Source organism: Siphateles boraxobius, unplaced genomic scaffold (assembly GCF_051911475.1).
Source record: "Siphateles boraxobius isolate OS27281-9 unplaced genomic scaffold, OSU_SipBor_1 8, whole genome shotgun sequence".
Lineage (NCBI taxonomy): Eukaryota > Metazoa > Chordata > Actinopteri > Cypriniformes > Leuciscidae > Siphateles > Siphateles boraxobius.
The window spans coordinates 38,630,001-38,652,432 of record NW_027509208.1 but is presented as its reverse complement, the minus strand read 5'-3'; the positions used below and the strand labels follow the sequence as shown (position 1 = coordinate 38,652,432).

General features: G+C 37.4%; 1 protein-coding gene across 1 annotated transcript; it reads right to left on the bottom strand.

Annotated features, from left to right (window-relative positions):
- Window positions 1-722: 722 nt before the first annotated feature.
- adcy3b (adenylate cyclase 3b) lies at window positions 723-21,866 on the bottom strand. The gene is made up of 20 exons (XM_077219675.1): window positions 21,246-21,866; window positions 19,528-19,677; window positions 17,006-17,139; window positions 16,560-16,671; window positions 16,194-16,321; window positions 15,078-15,236; window positions 14,817-14,985; window positions 14,671-14,742; window positions 8,122-8,219; window positions 7,860-8,021; window positions 7,634-7,721; window positions 5,114-5,230; window positions 4,645-4,916; window positions 3,318-3,399; window positions 3,068-3,226; window positions 2,838-2,984; window positions 2,623-2,739; window positions 2,400-2,526; window positions 1,721-1,845; window positions 723-1,109 (listed from the first exon to the last, which is right to left on the bottom strand). The coding sequence occupies exons 1-20, from the start codon at window positions 21,864-21,866 to the stop codon at window positions 933-935; spliced, it is 3,216 nt and encodes a 1,071-aa protein (XP_077075790.1). The 3' UTR covers window positions 723-932.
- Window positions 21,867-22,432: the final 566 nt, after the last annotated feature.

Sequence of the window (22,432 nt, the reverse complement as noted above, 5' to 3'; positions counted from 1 at the left end):
AAAATAAAAATCCACACACATTCTGAGAGCCCTAACAATCTGATCTATAACCAAGATTTTCACAGAGTATACATGAGACAAACCGAATGTCATGAGTGAAACGTGCATTTATAAAAAAAACATTAAAATATCAGAGAGTTTGCTAGGATTTAGCTACACCTAGAGATGCCATTTGCTTCGGTAAAAAAAAGATTCTGACGTCGTAAATAGTAATATGGTGTTAGTGTGATTTATAAGCTATATGTACAATAAAAATAGAATAAAACACTCTGCCTTCTGTTGATGCTCATAATGTACATATCCCATGTTCTGTTCAAAAGATGTGTGTATGTTCATGTGTGTGCCTTTAATCTGACAGTTACTGACAAGTGCTGTTTAGCTCCTGATTGTGTGTGTTTTTGTGTCCACAAATTAATATTACACAATTTCCATCGTGGTCTATTTTATGATTCATACTTATTTTATTTGCTTGATATAGCCAACAATTCAATGTTCAATTCAATTCAAATATTTACTGTAATGTGTGAGCCCATCCATATCACATGGACGCATACGTTCTTTATCAGCATTTATTTTTACTAAGGGAATGTGTATAAAGTATGAAAACACAACAGACCAGATGGTGTCCTTTTCATCTGTTGCAATGATGGAAAGTGTTTTTTTTTTTTAAATATAACAAATTATGAAAAATTCTCAGTTAATACAACCTTTGGCTGTGGATGTTTTTAATGTATCTGTTTCAGAGCTGTTGCCTGTTGGGAAGTGCATGAGCTGTAGTGCTCATTTGGGAGACACGGGTTTGTGTCTCTCTCCTCTCTGTCCTCAATAATTTACTGTCCCCTTTCCTTTTTTTACATCAATAAAAAGTGGAAAAGTCACAACATAATAAAATATAAAATAAAGTGTCAATGTCCTAGTCTTCTTCATTCTTCTCATGATTTGTCTAGTATTTGATGTGGGAGAGAGACAGCGGTTGTCTTTTCGACAGGTTTGTCTTTGCCCTTCATGAAGAAAGTGAGCAGTTCTCCTTTTCCTTTCACAAAGATGGGTCCTCTTCTGACGAAACGGAAACCATACTCCTTCAGGATGTTATAGCAGTCCTCCACCACCTGGGGAGCACCAACACCATGAAAACACACACATCTGTGTTAGAGCCAGAGCTGAATGATACTGTGAATATTTATAACATGTTTCTTGAAGTCAGTGCCATTAGGCTAGTTTTGCATCCAAAGTATGAGTACATTAACACAGAGATGTTTTAATAGAATCTCTAAATTACATTTCTGTCACAAAAATTGCAATAGAGGTGGGAAGTTTAATTCATATCATTTCAGACTGTTTTAAAATTGATTCAATGATTTATTTAAATCTTTTTAAATCAAAAATGTACAGAGGTCTCCATGCAGGCAGCAATAAAATAATAAAACAACTTGAATATTATATAGTGTGTATATATAAGTTTATATATATTTATATATTAATATATTACTATATATATATTTATATTGGTGCTGCATATAAATAATGATGATTTAATATTGATTAAATAGCTAACTTCCTTGTGTTTTCGTGAAAAACAGTGTGGAAAACATGCCATTATTTGACTATGTTAAAATGTTTGTATTTTAATATAATTTATAGCTATATTGGCCAGTTAGTTTTAAATAACTAATATACTAACATATAACTAACATAAATAAACAAATAAAACGTGTATCACCTGTATGTTACCCATAACCCCAGTGGACTCCATACGACTGGCCACGTTCACAGTGTTTCCCCAGATATCGAAATGAGGTTTGCGCGCACCAATCACTCCAGCTAACACACTCCCCTTATTCAGACCTGACAATAAAACACACACACACACACACAAGCATGTTGGATTTTCATGCTTTATGAGAATTTTTTTTTTACTGTACAAACTGTATATACTCTCCCCTTACACTAACCCTATCCACAAACCTACCCATCACAGAAAACTTTCTGCATTTTTACATTAAAAACACCCCAGTATGATTTATAAGCGGTTTTCCTCAAAAATATCCCCACAAGGACAAGGATTTTGGATATTGCCATCTTTGTGGGGACATTTTGTCCCAATAACATAGGGTTTGCCAGGACCACAGACACACACGCACGTACACACGCCAGCTGGGTTTTCATGTTATGGGGACTTTCCATAGCCATAATGACTTTTATACTGTACAAACTGTATATTCTGTCCACTTACACTAACCCTACCCCTAAACCTACCTATCACAGAAAACTTTCTGCATTTTACATTTAAAAAAAAAAGAAAAACATAATTTAGTATGATTTATAAGCTGTTTTCCTCATGGGGACCAAAAGAAATGTATATATAAAAGTAACATAGGTCTGTATTACTGTTTGCTGACCTATGCGAAGCATGAAGTTATTGAATGACTGTTTGTTTAGGTTTCCAAGTATGACTTTCATAGCCAGCGCGAAGTCTGCCAAATCAGCGAAGTGTTGCCAGCGCTCCAGGATGCACTGATCCTCTATCTGTATCACACACACATCATCATCATCGTCATCATCAGTATCACAGACTCCATTGTTGTAAGCATTATGCACTGTAAAGTGTGTTGTGTAGTGCACCTTGCGGTCGGCGTATCCGTTAGTGTTGCTCTCTGGCGTCACGCCTGAAGCTGCCATGTATGTGCTGCCGATGGTCTTGATCTTCGTAATGTGGCGAAACTCTGTGCGATCCAGAAGCTACTCACAGTAAAAAAACACATCACATGATTTTAAAGACAATTCCTACTGAACAAATGATGAGATACATAAAGAAATAAAGAGTAAGAGACACTCACACTGTCAAAGTCAGAGATGATCTCATTAAGGATTCGGAGGCATTCGATCCCTCCATTGTTTATACCCTCCTCCGTGTAAAAGTCAGAGAAGTTGGGAATAGAGGCGAACATCACGCCGATCTCATCATACGACTGACTGTAAAGTTCCTGCAATAGACAAATAAACATCAATATGCACATTTATTAAGGACTAAACGCATTACTCTGTGTTCAGGGATATACCCCCATACCTCATCTCGCTTCTTGGAGCCCAGGAAGTGTTTGGCCACATGATCAGGAAGCATGTTAGTGACCAGCGCCTCGTTGTACGTTCTCATTTCGTACACCTTCTCCTTCTGATCGTGCACCTCAACCTTCCACAGAAACAGCTTACGGGACTGTCGTTCCACCTGAGAGAGAGAGGAACAAGAATTTACATGCTAATAGTTATAAAAAAACAAAGGAGAGAAAATAGAAAATGAATGATGTTGTCAGACATACATGGCGTGAAAAGTAGTAGAAACTTATCATCATGATGATAATCATCACGGTCAGCAGATATCTGGTGGGAACCACTGAATACCTACAGAGCCACAGAAAATAATGAAAAAACTTTTTACACTTTTGTGAGCGGCATTTCAAATGCAAAAACTTGTATTTAATCACTAAACTGGGTGAAAAAACAATAGAAATACACTATTAAAAAACTGTGCTGTATTTAATTAAGTTCTCAGTCTCCTTTCTGTGTAAATTTGGCTCATTATAGATTGTGCCTAATTCACAAAACTCTGTGTAAAAGACATGTTTATGTTTTGTTATTGATCATAGCAGCAGTAACTCATTAAATAGTGATGGAATGATGGAGAAGAGCATCAAAAGAGCATATATATATAGACACAACAATTATTCTTAGTTAATTCCCTCTTGAATTCTGCATTAAAAAAACTGCAAGTTACAAATCTATATTATATACATTAGCGTTCAGAAGTTTTTTGTAAAGAAATACTTTTATTCATTAAGTGTTTAGTCAATTAATCAGAAGTGACAGTAATGTATCATGTTACAAACGCTTTATATTTCAAATAAATGCTGTTCTTTTGAAGTTTCTATTCATCAAAGAATACTGAAAACATGTATTGAGGTTTCCACAAAAATATGAAGCAGCACAACTGTTTCCAACATGAATAATAATTAATATTTCTCGAGCAGCAAATCATCATATTAGAATGATTTCTGAAGGATCATGTGACTGGAGGAATCATGCTGAAAATTCAGCTTTGATCACAGGAATAAAGTACTTTTCTTCAAATAGAAAACAGTTATTTTAAAATGTAATAATATTGTTTTTAACTGCATTTTTAACTCTTTCCTTGCAAGCCATTTGCCAGCCACCTCCAGCATTTTTGATCATTTTTAAAAGACAGAACAGAGCAAGCAAAAAAAAAACTCCTGTTTTTTATTCTAGCTTCATGCATTCTTTTTTTATAAACACTTGAATATGTGTAAGTTTCATAAAAAGCAACCTTTTGAACAAAAATCTTGTTGTTTTTAAACGACTACCAAGTGCATAAGCAATGCTTCTAATGCTTGTTTCTGCTCCTTTTTTCCATGTGTTTTAAGATTCAGATACTTATTTCAGAAGATGCGTAATAGCGCATCTACCGTATAACAGTGAAAACACAGAAAAGCCGCAAAATTACGTCAGTGGCGAGGAAAGAGTTAAGAGACTTCATTCAAAAAGTAGTTTAACTCTAAATAATATTTTGTGTAAATACAGCACTCTTCAAGTATTCATATATTTCTGGACTCAAACTTGAGCTCGACTCACCTGTAGTCCAGGTAGCGAATGAAATCGTAGATTTCGTAAATGTACATCCAGCTGTGGATGTTTACAGCACCTGTCACTATGGTAACCACCAACATGAGCGCCAGCTTGACGACATGGCTGAGCTGTACGAGCATGACAGTTGCCACCAGAGACAGCACTGATATGTATCCGTAGTGTTTGGGGTTCTCGGCACATCCTCCGTCACCAAGAGACTCGAGCGCCACGCCGGAAGTGGAGTTCAGGAGCAACAGAGAGGGCTGAACACAGCTCAGCTAACGAAAAATGACAAGAATCTGACATTGAATCTTTAAAAGCCTAAATTTCATAATTGAATTGAAAAATGCAACAGAACTGCACTTGAAGTCAGGCTTCCCAATTGGAAATGTGGGTGCATGACATCGTATAAACATGCCAATCACAGTGAATAATGATAATAATTGGAAAAAAGGTGAAATGTGTTTTATCTCACCATATCAGCCACTTCAGCCATGGTCAGAACAAATATGGCGGCCATGGCCCATGTGTTACGAGCCCAACGTGTGTGGTCGATCCACAGCGAGAAGGACACCAGCCTCCGGGAGAAGATCTGATACACACACACATCACAATGTTACATGGATGGTCTTGAAGCATTAAGCTTACCTAAAACTGAAATAAAAATAAACGAGTAAAATAAACGAATCTAGATACACAGCTAATAACTACATATATTTATATTAAATAGAGATTGAGTTGTGGTTTTATTTTCTCTTTTTGTCTGTGTTATAGTTAGGCTGTGTCTGAAATCTCCCTTTATACCCTTAAACAGGGCACTATTTAAGGGCACAGCCATTTGTTGTGGTGTCCGAAACCATAGTGGACGTTATCAAGGGCACTCATTCAATCCTACAATACACTGTAATAGTGAGTGTACAACCGATGTACGCGAGAGAATACCCATAATGCACTGTGAGAGTTCACAGTTTAAGATATATATTTTCATCTCACTACTGGAGCTACCAGTATTCTAAGTTTCAAACTATTATTATACAACAAGCACAAACAATGCAAAAGCGGCAGCCCTCCCGGTACACTCAATTCGAAATAAATTCACTCACTCGTTTTCATTCACTCCCTTAAGTGAACTACACTAGTGGACTAATGTAGCGAATAGTGAATGAGGGTATAGGGGGAGATTTCGGACACAGGCTTAGTTTCCATAGTTACTCATATTGTTCCACACATGTTCTTAGTTGTTAATTACTCTGTATGTATTTAAGTCTCGTGTTCTCACAGTTCTTGGTTTGGTGATGTTTGTCATTAAGTTTTACGTCGTTGTTTTGCTAGCTTTTTCCTGTAATCTCCTGAGTGTTTCCCTTTGGATTTTGGACTGATTAAAGACTTTTTTGTTGATATTCCTGAGTAGTGATGTAAAGTCCGATTACAACTCAGAGTCATGTTATATCAAGGAAACATTCAAATAAATTCATTTGTGTGAAATGCATATTGAAACATTCAAATAAAAAGTTATTTGTGTGAACGCATATTGCTGATTATTGGCTTTTACATTCACTTAAGTCACTGATGTTTGTGGTCACAGTTTCATTTGTGGATCCTTTATGTCAGATACGACTGACCAGTATTGATTAGTCTACATCTTGGAAAAGATTTCAAAATATTTCGCATCTACAGCAAACATTAAAGACATTGATGCACAAACTACATATCTAAAGTATATAGTCTTATAAACTCCTTGATTTCACTTAACAACTTAAAATATAATTTCCATGCACAATAAACTATGGTAACATTTATTTACATCTCTTGATAGAAAGGTTTTTGCAGGTTTTAATAAAATGTTATTTCATAAAATGTTACTTAATAACAGTAGTCATAATAAGCATATTTCCAGTATGTGCCTCAGGCTTGGAAAGTATCGTCAACTCACTCATCAGACTCCTCTGTAATCCTCGGCAAACTTCGACAGTTGGTTGAACCGGCTCATTCGGTTCTTTTTGAGTTGGATGAGCTACTTCGGCTGTCTGTCTTGAGTCATCAACCCGAAATTAAAGTTTGATTCAGTTCGATTAGGGAACCAGCTCGACCGGTTACTTCCTGAGAACCGGCTCAAAAGAACGATTCGTTCAAAAATCAAACATCACTGTTCCTGAGTTGTGCGAATTACTGTAACCCGAACGTGACGAATAGTATATAAATAAAATAAAATAAATACTAAATATATAATATACTTATATATGTACCAAGTATATAAAATAGCCTACTAAAATAACCCTGCTCTCTCAGGTGAATCACATTCAGCTTATATTTAACCCCAAAGCAAAAAAATAAAAATACATTTTCTTTAAATTTTGGGGTGAATTATGACCTAAAGATGTTGTCATGGAATTCACTCTTTCATCAACTGCTGTGATGTTGAACCAAAGTCCCTTTCAAGGAAAGTCTGTTCACTGGAGATGGTCCTCACTGCAGAACATGAAATCCACGGGGAGGAGTCGGATCCAGATCCAACTACTCCCACCTTACACATACCTAAACCTACCCATCTCTGCACCCTAATCCCTAAACCCATCCCTAATCCCTAAACCCACCCCTAATCCCTAAACCCAGCCCTAATCCTACCCATCTCCACCCCTTGGATCTTGATCCGACTCCTCCCCGTGGATCTCATGTACTGCATTGAGGTGCTACTGGTTCACTGGGCGGCCATATTTGAAATGCCTCCGGGCAGCTATTTCGGGCATACAAGACCAAGACCTGTCTACTTGAATGGGGGAATCCTGAAATCTCAAAAGCTGCTTGCTGAACTCACTATTAAATAATATATTTCAAATCAGCAACAAAATCTGATTTGAAATATCCCCAAAATTTTGTTTCTTATGCCCAAATAGCGCTAAAAAAACAATTAGCGATTTTTAAGCAGGGACTTATTCCGCCATAAGTAATAAGAGTGCACCGTCTTTGTATATCTAATGTCTTTGGTTGAACTCACTCGAGGAAAGATGGCCGCAATTGAACACAGAGTCAGAATCAGAAGTAACAGCTCACCAACAGCCAGAGTCACGTAATTCACAATCAACCTGTCAGAAATCAAGCAGACATGTAACATTATAACACAGCAGAATTGTTAGTTTTAATAAAATGTTACATGAGTACATTTATACTGATATAATATATCACGTTGTTTTAGTAATTAATTATTCATGAGCTTCACTCACTGTGGATCTATGAGCATTTCCATGGCTGAGGTGAAGATCAGAACCACACAACAGCAGCTGAACGCAACACCCGTCTGTCTCTCCTTCTCTGCCGAGTAACGAGATTCCAGATCAGAGTCTTTAAACCTCAGAGAGAGAAGAGCCGTCTTCCTCTCCTCCAGACTGAGAGAGAGAGAGAGAGAGAGAGAGAGAGAGATGGTGATGTGAGACAGAGGCATAAAAGCAAAACCAATGGGTTCAAATAAGAATAAACAATCGTTACGTCTCCTCTCTCTCTCTCTCCAGCAGAGCGTTATTCAGCAGACGGTTCAGATTCTCGTCTTCCAGTCCTTCATCTGTCATACTGGCCAACTTTAGCTGCTGAGAAACCACACGCACAGGTCAAAGGTCAAGACAGACAGACAGACAGACAGACAGACAGATATATAGATAGTCAGACATACATACAGACAGACAGATAGAGATATATAGACAGACAGACAGAGATAGATAGACAGACAGACAGACAGACAGACAGAAAGAGATAGACAGACAGATAGACAGATAGAGATAGACAGACAGACAGACAGACAGAAAGAGATAGACAGACAGATAGACAGACAGAGATAGATAGACAGACAGACAGAAAGATAAAGATATATAGACAGACAGACAGATAGATAGATAGATAGATATAGATAGTCAGACAGACAGACAGATAGAGATAGATAGACAGACAGACAGATAGAGATATATAGACAGACAGATAGAGATATATAGACAGACAGACAGATAGAGATAGTTAGACACAGACAGATATAGATAGATAGACTGACAGACAGATAGAGATATATAGACAGACAGATAGAGATATATAGACAGACAGACAGATAGAGATAGTTAGACAGACAGACAGATATAGATAGATAGACAGACAGACAGATAGAGATAGTTAGACAGACAGACAGATAGAGATATATAGACAGACAGACAGAGATAGATAGACAGACAGACAGACAGACAGACAGACAGACAGACAGACAGAAAGAGATAGACAGACAGATAGACAGATAGAGATAGACAGACAGACAGACAGACAGACAGAAAGAGATAGAAAGACAGAGATAGATAGACAGACAGACAGACAGAAAGATAAAGATATATAGACAGACAGACAGATAGAGAGATAGATATAGATAGTCAGACAGACAGACAGATAGAGATAGATAGACAGACAGACAGATAGAGATATATAGACAGACAGATAGAGATATATAGACAGACAGACAAATAGAGATAGTTAGACAGACAGACAGACAGATATAGATAGATAGACTGACAGACAGATAGAGATATATAGACAGACAGATAGATATATAGACAGACAGACAGATAGAGATAGTTAGACAGACAGACAGATATAGATAGATAGACAGACAGACAGACAGATAGAGATAGTTAGACAGACAGACAGATATAGATAGATAGACTGACAGACAGATAGAGATATATAGACAGACAGATATAGATAGATAGACTGACAGACAGATAGAGATAGATAGACAGACAGATAGAGAGATAGATATAGATAGATAGTCAGACATACAGACAGATAGAGATAGATAGACAGACAGACAGATAGAGATAGATAGACAGACAGACGGAAAGATAAAGATGTATAGACAGACAGACAGACAGACAGATAGAGAGATAGATAGATAGATAGATAGATAGATAGATAGATAGATAGATAGATAGATAGATAGATAGATAGATAGATAGAGATAGATAGACAGACAGACAGGCAGACATAACGTTAGATAGATAGACTGACAGACAGATAGACATAGATAGACAGACACACAGATAGATAGAGATATATAGACAGACAGACAGACAGACAGATAGAGATAGATAGGAGAGATAATGCAGAATGCAGAGAAAAAGCTGCATCAAAATGAGCTCCTGAATATTTTCATCAACTTGGGTTGATGAAAGAGTGGGACATTTCTGAAAAAAAAAAAAACTTCAAATACCCCCCACAAAGGACTCTAATGAAGAGGTAAATTTAATAATCTGCAAAACAGAAGATATAAGTGAAATAAGTGAATATCTTGATTTTAATTTTAAATCAAAACAACTAGCTAAACTGTAAACTAGGGAGCTGTCAACTGTTTCAGCTTGTTGTCATCAGGTGACTGGGCTACTGACTGCCTAAGAAACTAAATAAACTGAGCTAAACAATAACAGAAGAGATAACAGAAGAGATTTTTAACAAAGACAAAGAAGAAAATAAGAAAGAACAAGAAATAACTGTGTTTTGAAGTCCTGTAAACAACAAAGTAGCCTAGCCACCTGTTTGGAGTAAACAAGTGGTCACCATGGAAACGGGTAAGAAGGCATTTAAAGATGAACTGAACTGAAATTTGAAAAAATGTGATATAACAGATGCATTTTATTTATTCTCATTGGTACAATTATTAAAATGACAAAATTTGTTAAAAGGGATAAAATGGTACGTTGAAAATGTTGTTGTTGTTACACGGGCGCCGCCATGTTGGATTTCAACATTCAACTACGTCACTGGCATGGTAGGCTATTCCGTTACCAACCAACACTAGCAGAGCTAGCTTCTCTCTACCCCCTGGCCTTGTCAACAAAATTATTCTAGTCGTGATTTCTAGTGTTTAATCCTAGGTACGAGAGACAGATGTGTTGAAAACGTCAATGAGTAGATGAAGCGTCCATGCTCCGGCAGCGCCCGCGCCCGTGCCCGCACCAGTCACTTCCCCCAAACGATCCTGTACTGTATGTGGAGCCTGAAACTGGTCGTCCTCCATGTGGTGGTAGTCAGATACTACTGGCCTGTCCCTCACATGCTCAAATGCGTAACTCATGCAATTAAAACTACTGATTTTCGTGTGTGTATATAGGACCTGTAGCTGTTGCCTATATACCTTCGCGGGTCCTACCATGCCAGTGACGTCATCGAAATTGCCAGCGTAACAAACGCAATTTTTGTGCTGCTTAAAAAAAGCTATATTGATATTTTTAGTTAAAATTTTTAATGTAAATTACTTTTAATTCTCATAAACAACATGTTATCAAGGTTGATTTTTTTCAGTTCACTTCATCTTTAAGCACAGCAAAGCTTCCAGCAGAGAGGTTGAATACCCTGTCAAATGTAAAAGTGCAGCAGCTAGGGAGAAACACAAGGAGAAGACACTACGGGAAAACCCAGAGATCCTCTTCACTGACTATGCCCAACAAAAGAATGGAAGAAAGAAAAACAACCTCATATTCTTCACTGATTCCATCTACATCTGGAAAGATACTGTGTCGAACAACTACCCATATGTATTCAGTGAAGGCATCGGCTCAGGGGGCAGATTAAAGATCTGCAAAGATGAACACCTGGACAAGGAGGACCCCCTTCTCACAATCACATACTACACCAAAGGAAAGGTGGTGTAAACCGTATCTCCGTTACCAATAACGGTGTAAACAAGGCGATTGATGACATCAACACGATATTCCATAAGGTAGCTATTAGAGCTGACCTCATAAAACAGAAACATAAGCCTATTAGAAGACAAAATGTTGAGAAAGTGTTTGATAAAGAACGCAAGACCATCAGAAAGGACCTTAGAAATATAGCAAATGAAAAACACCGCCAACCAAACAACCCGGCCTTACGCATTAGATACAATGACATTTTAAATAAATACAAATGTACAATTAGGAACAAAAAACAAAATTATACCCACATGAAACTTGAAGATAATGAAAACGCCATTAATCAAGATCAATTCTGGAATACGTGGAACAAGTTCAACACAAAACTACAACAACCATTACCCATTCAAAATGGTGATATCTGGAAAAAACATTTTGAAAACCTTTACAAAGACATACCAATTAAACAAATTAGACCAGAACACAATTTTATAAAAGAAAACTCCAAACATTAGAACAAACAATTAAAGACAACCAAAACCCTCTTGATTCTCCAATTACTTGGGAAGAATTGATCACACAGACAAAATCTCTCCAGTCGAGGAAAGCTTGTGGTCCAGACAGCATTAAAAACGAGATGTTCAAATGCAGCACCCCAGAGATGTAGGCTGCAGTGTTAAAGCTGTTCAATATTGTTCTACAGTCAGGATGTTTTCCTGACATCTGGTACAAAGGGCTCATTTCCCCCATTCATAAGAGTGGGGACAAATCAGTCCCTAATAACTACCGTGGCATCTCTGTCAGCAGCTGTCTAGGCAAATTATTCTGTAGCATTCTATATAAAAGAATGCTAGATTTCATTGAGGAACACTCCATCTTAAGTAAAAGTCAGATTGGTTTCCTCCCAAAACACCGCACCACTGATCATATATATACCTTACACACATTAATTAATAAACATGTACACCATACTAAAATTTTCTCTTGTTTCATTAATTTCAGTAAAGCTTTTGATTCTATTTGGCATGAAGGTCTCTTTTACAGACTTCTACAGTGTGGTGTAGGGGGCAAAATGTATGATCTAGTTAAATCTATGTATTTAGAAAATATGTGTGCTGTTAAAATTGGCAACGAACAAACTGCTTTCTTCACCCAGAGCAGAGGTGTTCGGCAGGGTTGCAATTTAAGTCCAACATTATTTAATATGTACATCGTTGAGCTTGCTGTTGAGTTAGATCAATGTGCTGCTCCTGGCCTCTCCCTTCTAGATAGAGAGGTGAAGTCCCTGTTTTATGCTGACGATCTCGTTCCACTGTCTCCTACTAAACAAGGATTACAGCAACAGCTAGACATAGTAGAAAAGTACTGTCAGAACTGGGCTCTGGCTGTAAATATGAAGAAAACTAATATCATGATCTTCCAAAAACGCCCAAGATGTCAGGAGAACAAACATCAATTCACCATTAATAATGATGTCATTGAACACAGCATGAGCTATACCTACCTTGGTATAACCAAATCAGCATCAGGGAGTTTCAACATGGCAGTGAATGCACTAAAAGAAAAAGCTTGAAGAGCTATACATGCAATTAAGAGAAAATTCTATAACTTCCAAATTCCAATTAAAATCTGGCTTAAAATATTTGACAGTGTCATCCAGCCCATTGCGCTGTACAGTAGTGAAATATGGGGTCCACTCAGTCATCAGAGCTATACCCGTTGGGACAAACACCCAACAGAATCTCTTCATGCAGAATTTTGCAGATACATTCTACACGTACACAGAAACACACCAACAAATGCATGCAGAGCAGAATTAGGCAGATACCCACTGATAATTAACATCCAAAAGAGAACACTCAATTTTTAACCACCTGAAATCCAGACCCCAAGACACACTTCACTTAAAGGCCCTCCGAACCTAGGAGCTGAACCCAGAAAAGAGTCCCCTCAACTGGTACTCAGACAAACTGCCCTACGTCAGAGACAGTCTGAGCAGCCTCAGAACAACACTGCCTTCCAAACACCAATCAGAGTCAAGCAAATCATAGCACAACGCAAAGAAACCTATCTGGAACATTGGAAAGAAGAAACTAAAAGCCAAAGTAGACTCTAAAAAGAGATTATAAATTAGCAGAATATCTCTCTACTGTCAGAGATAGAAAGCAGAGACAGATCCTAACCAGGTACAGGCTCAGTGATGATCACAAATTGGCAATTGAAACAGGAAGACACAAAAAATCATGGCAACCAAAAGAAAACAGAACGTGTGATCACTGTTTGACAGGTGAGGTTGAGACAGGGATGAACTTTCTAATACAATGTGAATCGTTCAAAGACACAAGGAACCTTTACTTTAACAAATTTAACTATATAATCCCAAATTTCAAAGACCTGAATGAAATTTCTAAATTAAACTTTCTCCTGGGAGAAGGAGACAGAACTTATCTTGCTGCCCAATATGTACAAACATGCCACAACCTAAGGGGCAGTGAGTGACCGACACACACACACACACACACACGCACGCACGCACGCACGCACGCACGCACGCACGCACGCACGCACGCACACACACACACACACACACACACACAAATATCCAAACATTGTTTTAAATGTTTATATATATATTTTATTTGTATATTTTGTATATGCTTTGGCAACATTGTTTCAAAAACGTTCATGCCAATAAAGCCCCTTTGAATTGAATTGAATAGATAGACAGACAGACAGACAGACAGACAGACAGACAGACAGACAGATAGACAGACAGACAGACAGACACACAGACAGACAGATAGAGATAGATAGACAGACGGACAGATAGAAGATTAAACATTTTTATTGCTATGTTTATTTTCATGTAAAAAAACACCTTTATTTTTATTTATTTATTTATATTTGTATAATTATTTATTTATATTGTATATTGTTATGAATGCTTTGGCAATGTAAAGATTTCTTTCACCATGCAAGTAAACCTTTTTGAATCTTGAATCTAGACAGACAGATAGAGATAGACAGACAGACAGAGATATATAGGCAGACAGACAGATAAAGATAGACAGACAGACAGATAAAGATAGATAGACAGACAGATAAAGATAGACAGACAGACAGATAAAGATAGATAGACAGACAGATAAAGATAGACAGACAGACAGATAAAGATAGATAGACAGACAGACAGACAGACAGACAGACAGACAGACATACAGACAGATAGATAGACAGACAGACAGACAGACAGACAGACAGACATACAGACAGATAGACAGATAGATAGATAGATAGATAGATAGATAGATAGATAGATAGATAGATAGATAGATAGATAGATAGATAGATAGATAGATAGATAGATAGATCTCACCTGTGTTTCTGACTCCTCAGGTATGTTCTTTACTGATGTGCTGCTGCCGCTGGTTTCTGTGGTGTTGATCACCTGAGGAAAGTTTGAGATGAGTTTGAGATGAGAACAACAGATCAGAGAATATTGATGAAGCTCATGATACTCACTGTGCCGTTGCTCAATCCGTTTGTTTTGTGTGTTTCTTTGGACAAGCACACCAGATACGTGTCAATGCCTTTCTCCAGAAGATACTCGCAGCGTTCTCCTCCACTGCCCTCCTCCAGCTCAAACTCACCATGCAAACAGTCCTTTGTGCTCTGAGAGATGTGCACACGCCTGCAAACACAGCAGAAACAGTCTAACACACTGTAATTCAACAAAAAACGAATTGGTTAAATTCCGTTGTAACAGACTTGAGTTAATCTCACCCAGGGATTCCCCCTGACTCCATCTTGTTTGCCACCGTAACATCAGTGGACCAAACGTCAAACTGCCAGCGCTTCTGTCCCAGGACTCCCCCCAGTACGGTTCCCGTGTGCACGCCGACACGCATGTCCACTCCTGTCTGAGTTTTTTCACGCACGTAGCTGAACACAGGTGAGAAGCATATGAGCCATTTAGAATGTCTGTTTATAGCTGATTAATTCATTTTATTCAATTATAAAATCTATAATAACTTTCTTTTAATCAAAAAAATTATTAGTATTTGAATATATAATATAAAATATAAATATATAAAAATTATTAAACAAATATATATATATATATATATATATGTATATACTGTATATACACCTTTTTTCCTAATTGCTGTGCTAAAGTAGTAATTTATCAGCCGGACACCCATCATAGCATAAATGCATGTATCAATCCAACTGTCTCCATTGACTTTGCATTGCGAGAGGCTGCCTCCTTGTCATTTATGACATATAACAAAAAACGCCTAAAAAAATGAAAAGAAAAAAGCCTAAAAGCTGCTGTGTGACAAGGTGTACAGCAAACAAGCTAAAAAACCCAGAAATACATTTTTATAAGCTTCTGAACCGTAAAAGCTGTACCTTTAAGGAGACAAAAGTCGATACAGGCTATAAGACGTGAAGCATCAGCAGGAAGAATGGGTAAATTATGAATGTTTTTTGTTTTTTTTACAATATCACGTCGCGTTCCAGTGGGCGTAGTTCTCAGAGTAGTTCGAGAACTAGTCTCAATTGATCCACTTTTATGTCCTGAAACAAACCGTTTTTTGGGGTCGACAGCTTATAAAAATGTATTTCTGGGTTATTTAGCTTGTTTGCTGTATACCTTGTCACACAGCAGCTTTTAGACATTGTTTTGTTTTTTGTTATAAGTCATAAATGACAAGGAGGCAGCCTCTCGCAATGCAAAGTCAATGGAGACGGTTGGATTGTCCCCCCCCCCCCCCCCCCGGTGTGGGCGTGGCCTAAATACGCTCTGTCTCTATTACAGATAAAACCCCTCCCATATGGCATGCACCAGTGATTGGATACTGCAGGTAAAGCCCGTCCCAGTGGGCGTGTACTCACGAGATGGCATCCACCATAGACAGGCCCATCATAATGGAGCAGGCCGCGTGATCTTCACGGTAATCTGGCAAACCGCAGATACAGTAATAACAGTCTCCCAGAATCTTGATCCTCAGCTGGTGGTGTTGCTGTTAAAACATACAGTCAGATAAGAAATAAAAGTGCCTTGCCATAAGAGCAAATGAACTGCGTGTGGAAGTGTCAGTGTTTCTTGTATCCTTAGTACAGGTGATTATATGCAAGTTTGTACCATGCAAATTGCCCATAACATATGCTTTTGAACGCTTTATGGCTTTTTTTGTATTTTCTTTACATGGTGGACATATATAAATATTTAAAATGTGTGTGTTGGCTGTTTTTGCTCACTGCTGCTAGTTTGTCAAAGCGGGCAAACAGTTCGTTGAGTAGTTTGACAAGTTCTTTCGGAGTCACGGCAGACGACAGCTGTGTAAAACCTACGATATCTGCGAAAAGGATACTGGAAGAGAGAGATCATTACATTAGTGTAAAGTTAAGTCAACATAAAATGACAACCTGTGTTATTTCTGCGATTTGAAGCATTTCTGAATAAAACAGATATTCAGCAAGGCAAAATATGTTATACAATCATTAGGACCAATTTCTCAATACTGTTTCATTCATGACTGACAATTCTGCAAATATTTTTTTGAGTGTATTGAACGGATCAACGGACAAATGTGGTGGAATCTTTTGGTGAACAGATTAAAAGAATCACTGTGGTGAATCAAAATCGCAGCACTTGTTGTAATAAAAGAAGACAGGATAAAAATCATGGACAGTTAGTGTTTTACCTGACATTTTCGTGGCGGTACATGTACATGGTGTTGAACTGCTGAGCATCTGATTTCTGATTGGCTTCTTTTTTCATGCCCTGAAGCATCTCATCTGCTATGTGCTTCGGCAAGATGGACAACAATAGCTCCTCCTAAACACACATATAGAGAGAGTACCTGTCAAGTCTGGGAACATTACAAATTCTTAAAATGTTTTTTTAAAGAAGTCTCTTCTGCTCACCAAAGCTGCATTCATTTAATCGGAAGTAAAAACCATAATATTGTGAAATATAACTACAAATTAAAATAACTGTTTTCTATTTGAATATATTTTAAAATGTAATTTATCACACGTCACATGATCCTCCTGAAATCATTATGATATGCTAATTTGATACTCAAGAAACATTTCTGATCATCATCAATGTTGAAATGTCTTCACTCCCACTTTTGATCAATTTAAGGCATCCTTGATTAATAAAAGTATTACTTTCTCTATTTTTTAATTTTACAACAAATGTTTGAATTGCATCACTGTTTCCACAATAATGTCAAGCAGCAAAAACTGTTCAACATCGAAAATAATAAATGTTTCTTGAGCATCAAATCATCATATTAGAATGATTTCTGAAGGATCATGTGACACTGAAGACTGGAGTAATGATGCTGAAAATTCAGCTTTCATCACAGGAATTTTTTTTTTTTTACTAAAATAGAAAACAGTTATTTTTAATTGTAATATTTTTTCTAAATGTTGCTGTTTTTACTGTATTTTTGATTAAATAAATGCAGCCTTGCAAACTAGATTCAGATTAAGTATTTTCTAATTTGGTGGACCATTAACAGGTGAATCTAATGTAAAAAAGTGCTCTCTCTAGTTCATGAACAGAAAAGTGATGTGGGATTTTGGGAGTTCGAATCGTAGCACATTAGTCTCTTGATGCGGTTGCCATAGAGAGCTAAACCCGTCAGCTGTGCTCTGATTGGTTGAATGCACTCAACTCCCAGAAGCCTCTGAGATTGGTCAGAAAGAGATGCTGACAAAAAAGCAATTAAACCGGAGAACAGACAGTTTGGTGCCAGCGATTAAGGATTCCAATGAAACACTTAACACCAAATAATGGAATATATTGTCAATGTGAATGGGGTAAGTTGTCACAAGGGAACCTGCTAATAAATTACAAAATTTTAACAGTAAAACTATGATGAAGCACAATCCAATTCAATAGCAAAAACGTAAAAGGCAGCATACAAAAAAAATTAAAATATGTTAAAGTACTTGAGACAGAAACCGTTGAAATCATATCCCCAAAAAACAATATGCCCCTTTCAATATTTCTGTTTGTATGAATGGTCCAAAATAGCAAATTGACCAATGGTAAAGGTTAAAGGTGGGACTGTCACCAACAAACTGAAATACAAATATATAGACAGTTAAAAAACTAATAAAAATTGCAAAGACACAAAGCTAAATTACTAAACCTTTACCCTGAAATGAAAATATAAGGGAAAATATAAAAATGAAAACTAATATAAAGTATTTATAAAAACAGTAACACTTTACAATAAGGTTACATTAGTTAACTAATAATAAACAATACTTCTACAGCATTTATTAATCTTAGTTAATGTTAATTTCTAATAATGTACTAATACATTATTAAAATCAAAGGTTTTATTTGTTAACATTAGCCTATTTAATACTCTGTGAAGTAACAATGGACAGCTGTATTTTTATAACCAACATAAACAAATGTTAATAAATACCGTACAAATTTATTGCTCACTGTTAGTTCATGTTAACTAATGCATTTACTAATGTTAACAAATGAGACCTTATTGTAAAATGATACTATAAAAGCTATAATAATATCTCAATAATATCTCAGTCTCAAAACTTCCTTGTTTTCAAATAAAAATCTTGAAAATTAAAAAGTAGAAAGTTAATTTATTCACATCTAAAATGAAAATATAAGTTGATATGAATGTGTTTTGGTTGCACCTAAAACTAAAATGACACAATGTTTTGCTATAAACTAACACAAATATTAATATAAACTGAACTGAAGTTCTTAAAAAGCAAATAAATGTAAATGTTTGGATGAACGAAACCCTATTGCATTAACCAACAATTTAATGAGATATTATTTATATATAGGATAGGACTGATCTTAAAACTTAGTATGTACTGTGTGACCAACATAAAATAATGTGTGATGGCAAATTTGGACTCTTGGGTCTTTAGTGTCGCTGCTGTCACAATAACAGCAGCCTGGGGAATTACTTCATTACTGCAATAAGAGTGGCAACAGAACACAACCTGCTCAGTATGTGTGTGTGTGTGTGTCCTTGTCTCCATTCTGCTCAGATGCGCCAATAACAGGTAACAGGACACAAGGGCTCCAGAGCAGAGCTCCACCACTGAGCCCAATTAGAGCATCTCTGTACTTTCATTACTCACACACTCACAGACATGGATTAAGCATCCGGTCCATTTATTAGAGACACAATTTGTATTTGCAATGCATGTTTGTGTGTACCTGTTGTTGACCCTGTTCCTTCAGCGTTAGACTGACTTCCAGAGATTGTTTGGCCTCTAGGAACGCCGTGCGGTACTTACGGTCGGCCATGAAATATGACATCACGCCCACCAGCACAGCAGCAAAATACAGCATCAGATTCGCCACAAGCTACGAGAAACAACACACTTCTGCTTGAATATACACACTCCAGCGACACAGAACATTATGTTTGTTTAGATGGAAAATAGATGTCTGAGTGATGTTTTTGAGCCGCCCTGTCCTATGACGTCAATGTAAAAGTGTTTCTTCCAGACACGTGATCCTGGATCACAAAACCAGTCACAAGTAGCACGGGTATATTTGTGGCAATAGCCCACAATAAAAGGTATGGGTCAAAATTATTGATTTTTCTTTTATGCCAAAATCATTAGGATATTAAGGAAAATGTTCAATGAATATATTTTATAAATTTCCTACCATAAAAATATAAAACATTTATTTTTGTGAGTGATACAGCACAATCGCGAACATATATGGACAACTTTAAAGGCGATTTTCTCAATGTTTCGACTTTTTTGCACCCTCAGATTCCAGATTTTCACAATAGTTGTATCTTGGCCAAATATTGTCCTATCCTACCAAACCATATATCAATGGAAAGCTTATTTATTCAGCTTTCATGTGATGTATAAATCTCTATTTTTAAAAATTGACCCATGTGACTGGTTTTGTGGTCCAGGGTCACATATCGCCACATTACATCAGATCCTTCTGTGAGCTCCACCTCCGTGATCATGACATGAAACACATGACACGTTTCTCGGGTGTCATAAATCACAGTTTAGAGACTGATAGCATAATTATACCACAGTACCAACACAGTATTATTTATAAGGTTTGGTCAAATAAAAAACAGTTCATTTACATAAACATATATTTAAAATGTTGGAGTCAGCAAGACTTTTTAAAGTGTTTGAAAGAAACCTCTTAAGCGCACAATGGCTTCATTTATTTGATCAAAAATGCAGTAAAATTTAACAGTAATTTTGTAAAATAATAATACAATTTAAAATAACTCTTTTTCTAGTTGAACATATTTTAAATTTCACGTAATTTATACGTTATCATGTGAAGTAGCCTACCATTTTGATATTACCCTTTACAAAAAGTACTGTGGCAGTAACAATAAAATTAGATTTGATAAACCATGATAAAATGATCCCAAGATATCTGAAAATGGTAATCACCTTTACAATAAAGGTACTGTGGTGATACAATGGTACAAGGAAGTGCATTGAGAACCATGATATCTAGGCCTAGCTATCTGTGGCAAGTCTCGAGTCTCACGGAGGAGCTCCGGAAGGAGAAAAGGAGGAGTGAGGGCAGTGAAGGACGAGAGAGGACCAGGCCTGGACTATTTATGTTAGTGTTTTGTTTTTGTTTAAATGGCAGTCTGTGAGGGCCAGCCACTTCACTTTCGTTTTGTTGTTTGTTTATTTAATGAATAAAATATGATGTAAAACTTTCGTGGTACCACCTCTTTATCCCCTGAGCCTTTAAACGTCCTTACACTATCATCACTCCAAATCACTGTAAATAATATCTTCACTTACAGAAAAGTTAAAAAAAAATGTGTCCCTGCCATTTGAAGTACCTTGGAGTAGTCTATCTGATTATGTAACTTGACAAAATAAGAAGTAGTCCAGTGTTACACTGTGTAGGTGTGTTTGTGTCACCTGTCTGATCAGCACTGTCAACTGTAGCTTATCTTGTTGTCTCTGTGCAACAGTGAACCCCAGCAGCAGCGTGTGCGCGCAGCCCGAGAGCGCGCTCAGGAGCGAGATGCGCGCGAGCGTCAGCGGGAGCGTGAGGAAGAAGGAGAAGATGAAGAATATCTGCCACCCGACCGTGTCACCGGCTTCATGAAATCCCGCGAAGTTCAAACTGAAGTAGCACAGCACGTGGACCGTGATGAGCAGCCACAGCGCGTACGGCACGAGGCTCCGGGACACGGCCTCTGGCAGCAAACGGAACCGGGACACAATGTAGAGCAGAAAATCCGAAACCAGTCCACCTGCCGCCACCGCGAGCGTGTTGAGTTTATCCTGAGAGTAAACAACCGCGCACATGATGATCACATAACTGTTGAACAGAGCTGCGAACAAGATCAGCACCAGTAGCGTCTCCTGCCGCTGGCGCATAAAATACGTCTGATAAACTTTCTCGAGAGACTCCGGGTTAAACTTAAGACGCATGAAACGCGGCAGAGACATAGACTGAAACCCGCCGGACCCACGCGTGTGCGGCTCCGCCACGGTAACCGTTACCGGGCCGCCCTGAATCCCGTTCACGGACATACTGCAGCTCTAGCCAAGTTTTACGTATAATAGACTACTGCTATCTGCGGTGGATCCGTCACGGCTGTCCGAGTTTATTCCGCTCGGGTTTGAGTTGAAACACACCGGAGAGGTTCAGTCTGTCATTCCTTAATGATCTCCGGCTCCGTTTCCATGACAAACACATCTCGAGCTGCTCTTCCACATCCTTTAATCACAACAAGAACGAATCAGAAACAAAGCAAATTGGTTACAGTTACAACAAATGTTGTTCATAAGTTATCATGGCTCTATAACACTAATAAATAATTAACAATTCAATATTTAAAAAGTAGGCCTACGCATGACCATTTAAATTTGCTTAGATTTTAATCGTAGGCTATTTTTACCACAAAAACGCTAGTGTTCGTAAAAAAAAGGGGGAAAAAAGAGGAGTAGCGATTGCCTCAGTCATTTAGTAGGCTATTTAATGTCATATTTGCAGGTCAAAAATAACCTATAGGCATGTGAGGTATCAAATTTTCATGTGATAATTGCTGAAGCTTTTATCACGGTATACGGTATTTTCACGGTATTGATTTTTGCTA

What these genes read in the sequence shown, in the direction of transcription:
- adcy3b (XM_077219675.1), bottom strand. Translation starts at nt 21,866, where the DNA reads ATGTCCGTGAACGGGATTCAGGGCGGCCCGGTAACGGTTACCGTGGCG. An exon ending in TCTACTACTTTTCACGCCAT is followed by an intron (nt 3,227 to 3,317) that starts GTATGTCTGACA and finishes TCTCTCTCTCAG; the next exon opens with GTGGAACGACAGTCCCGTAA. An exon ending in TCATCTCTGACTTTGACAGT is followed by an intron (nt 2,740 to 2,837) that starts GTGAGTGTCTCT and finishes TACTGTGAGTAG; the next exon opens with CTTCTGGATCGCACAGAGTT.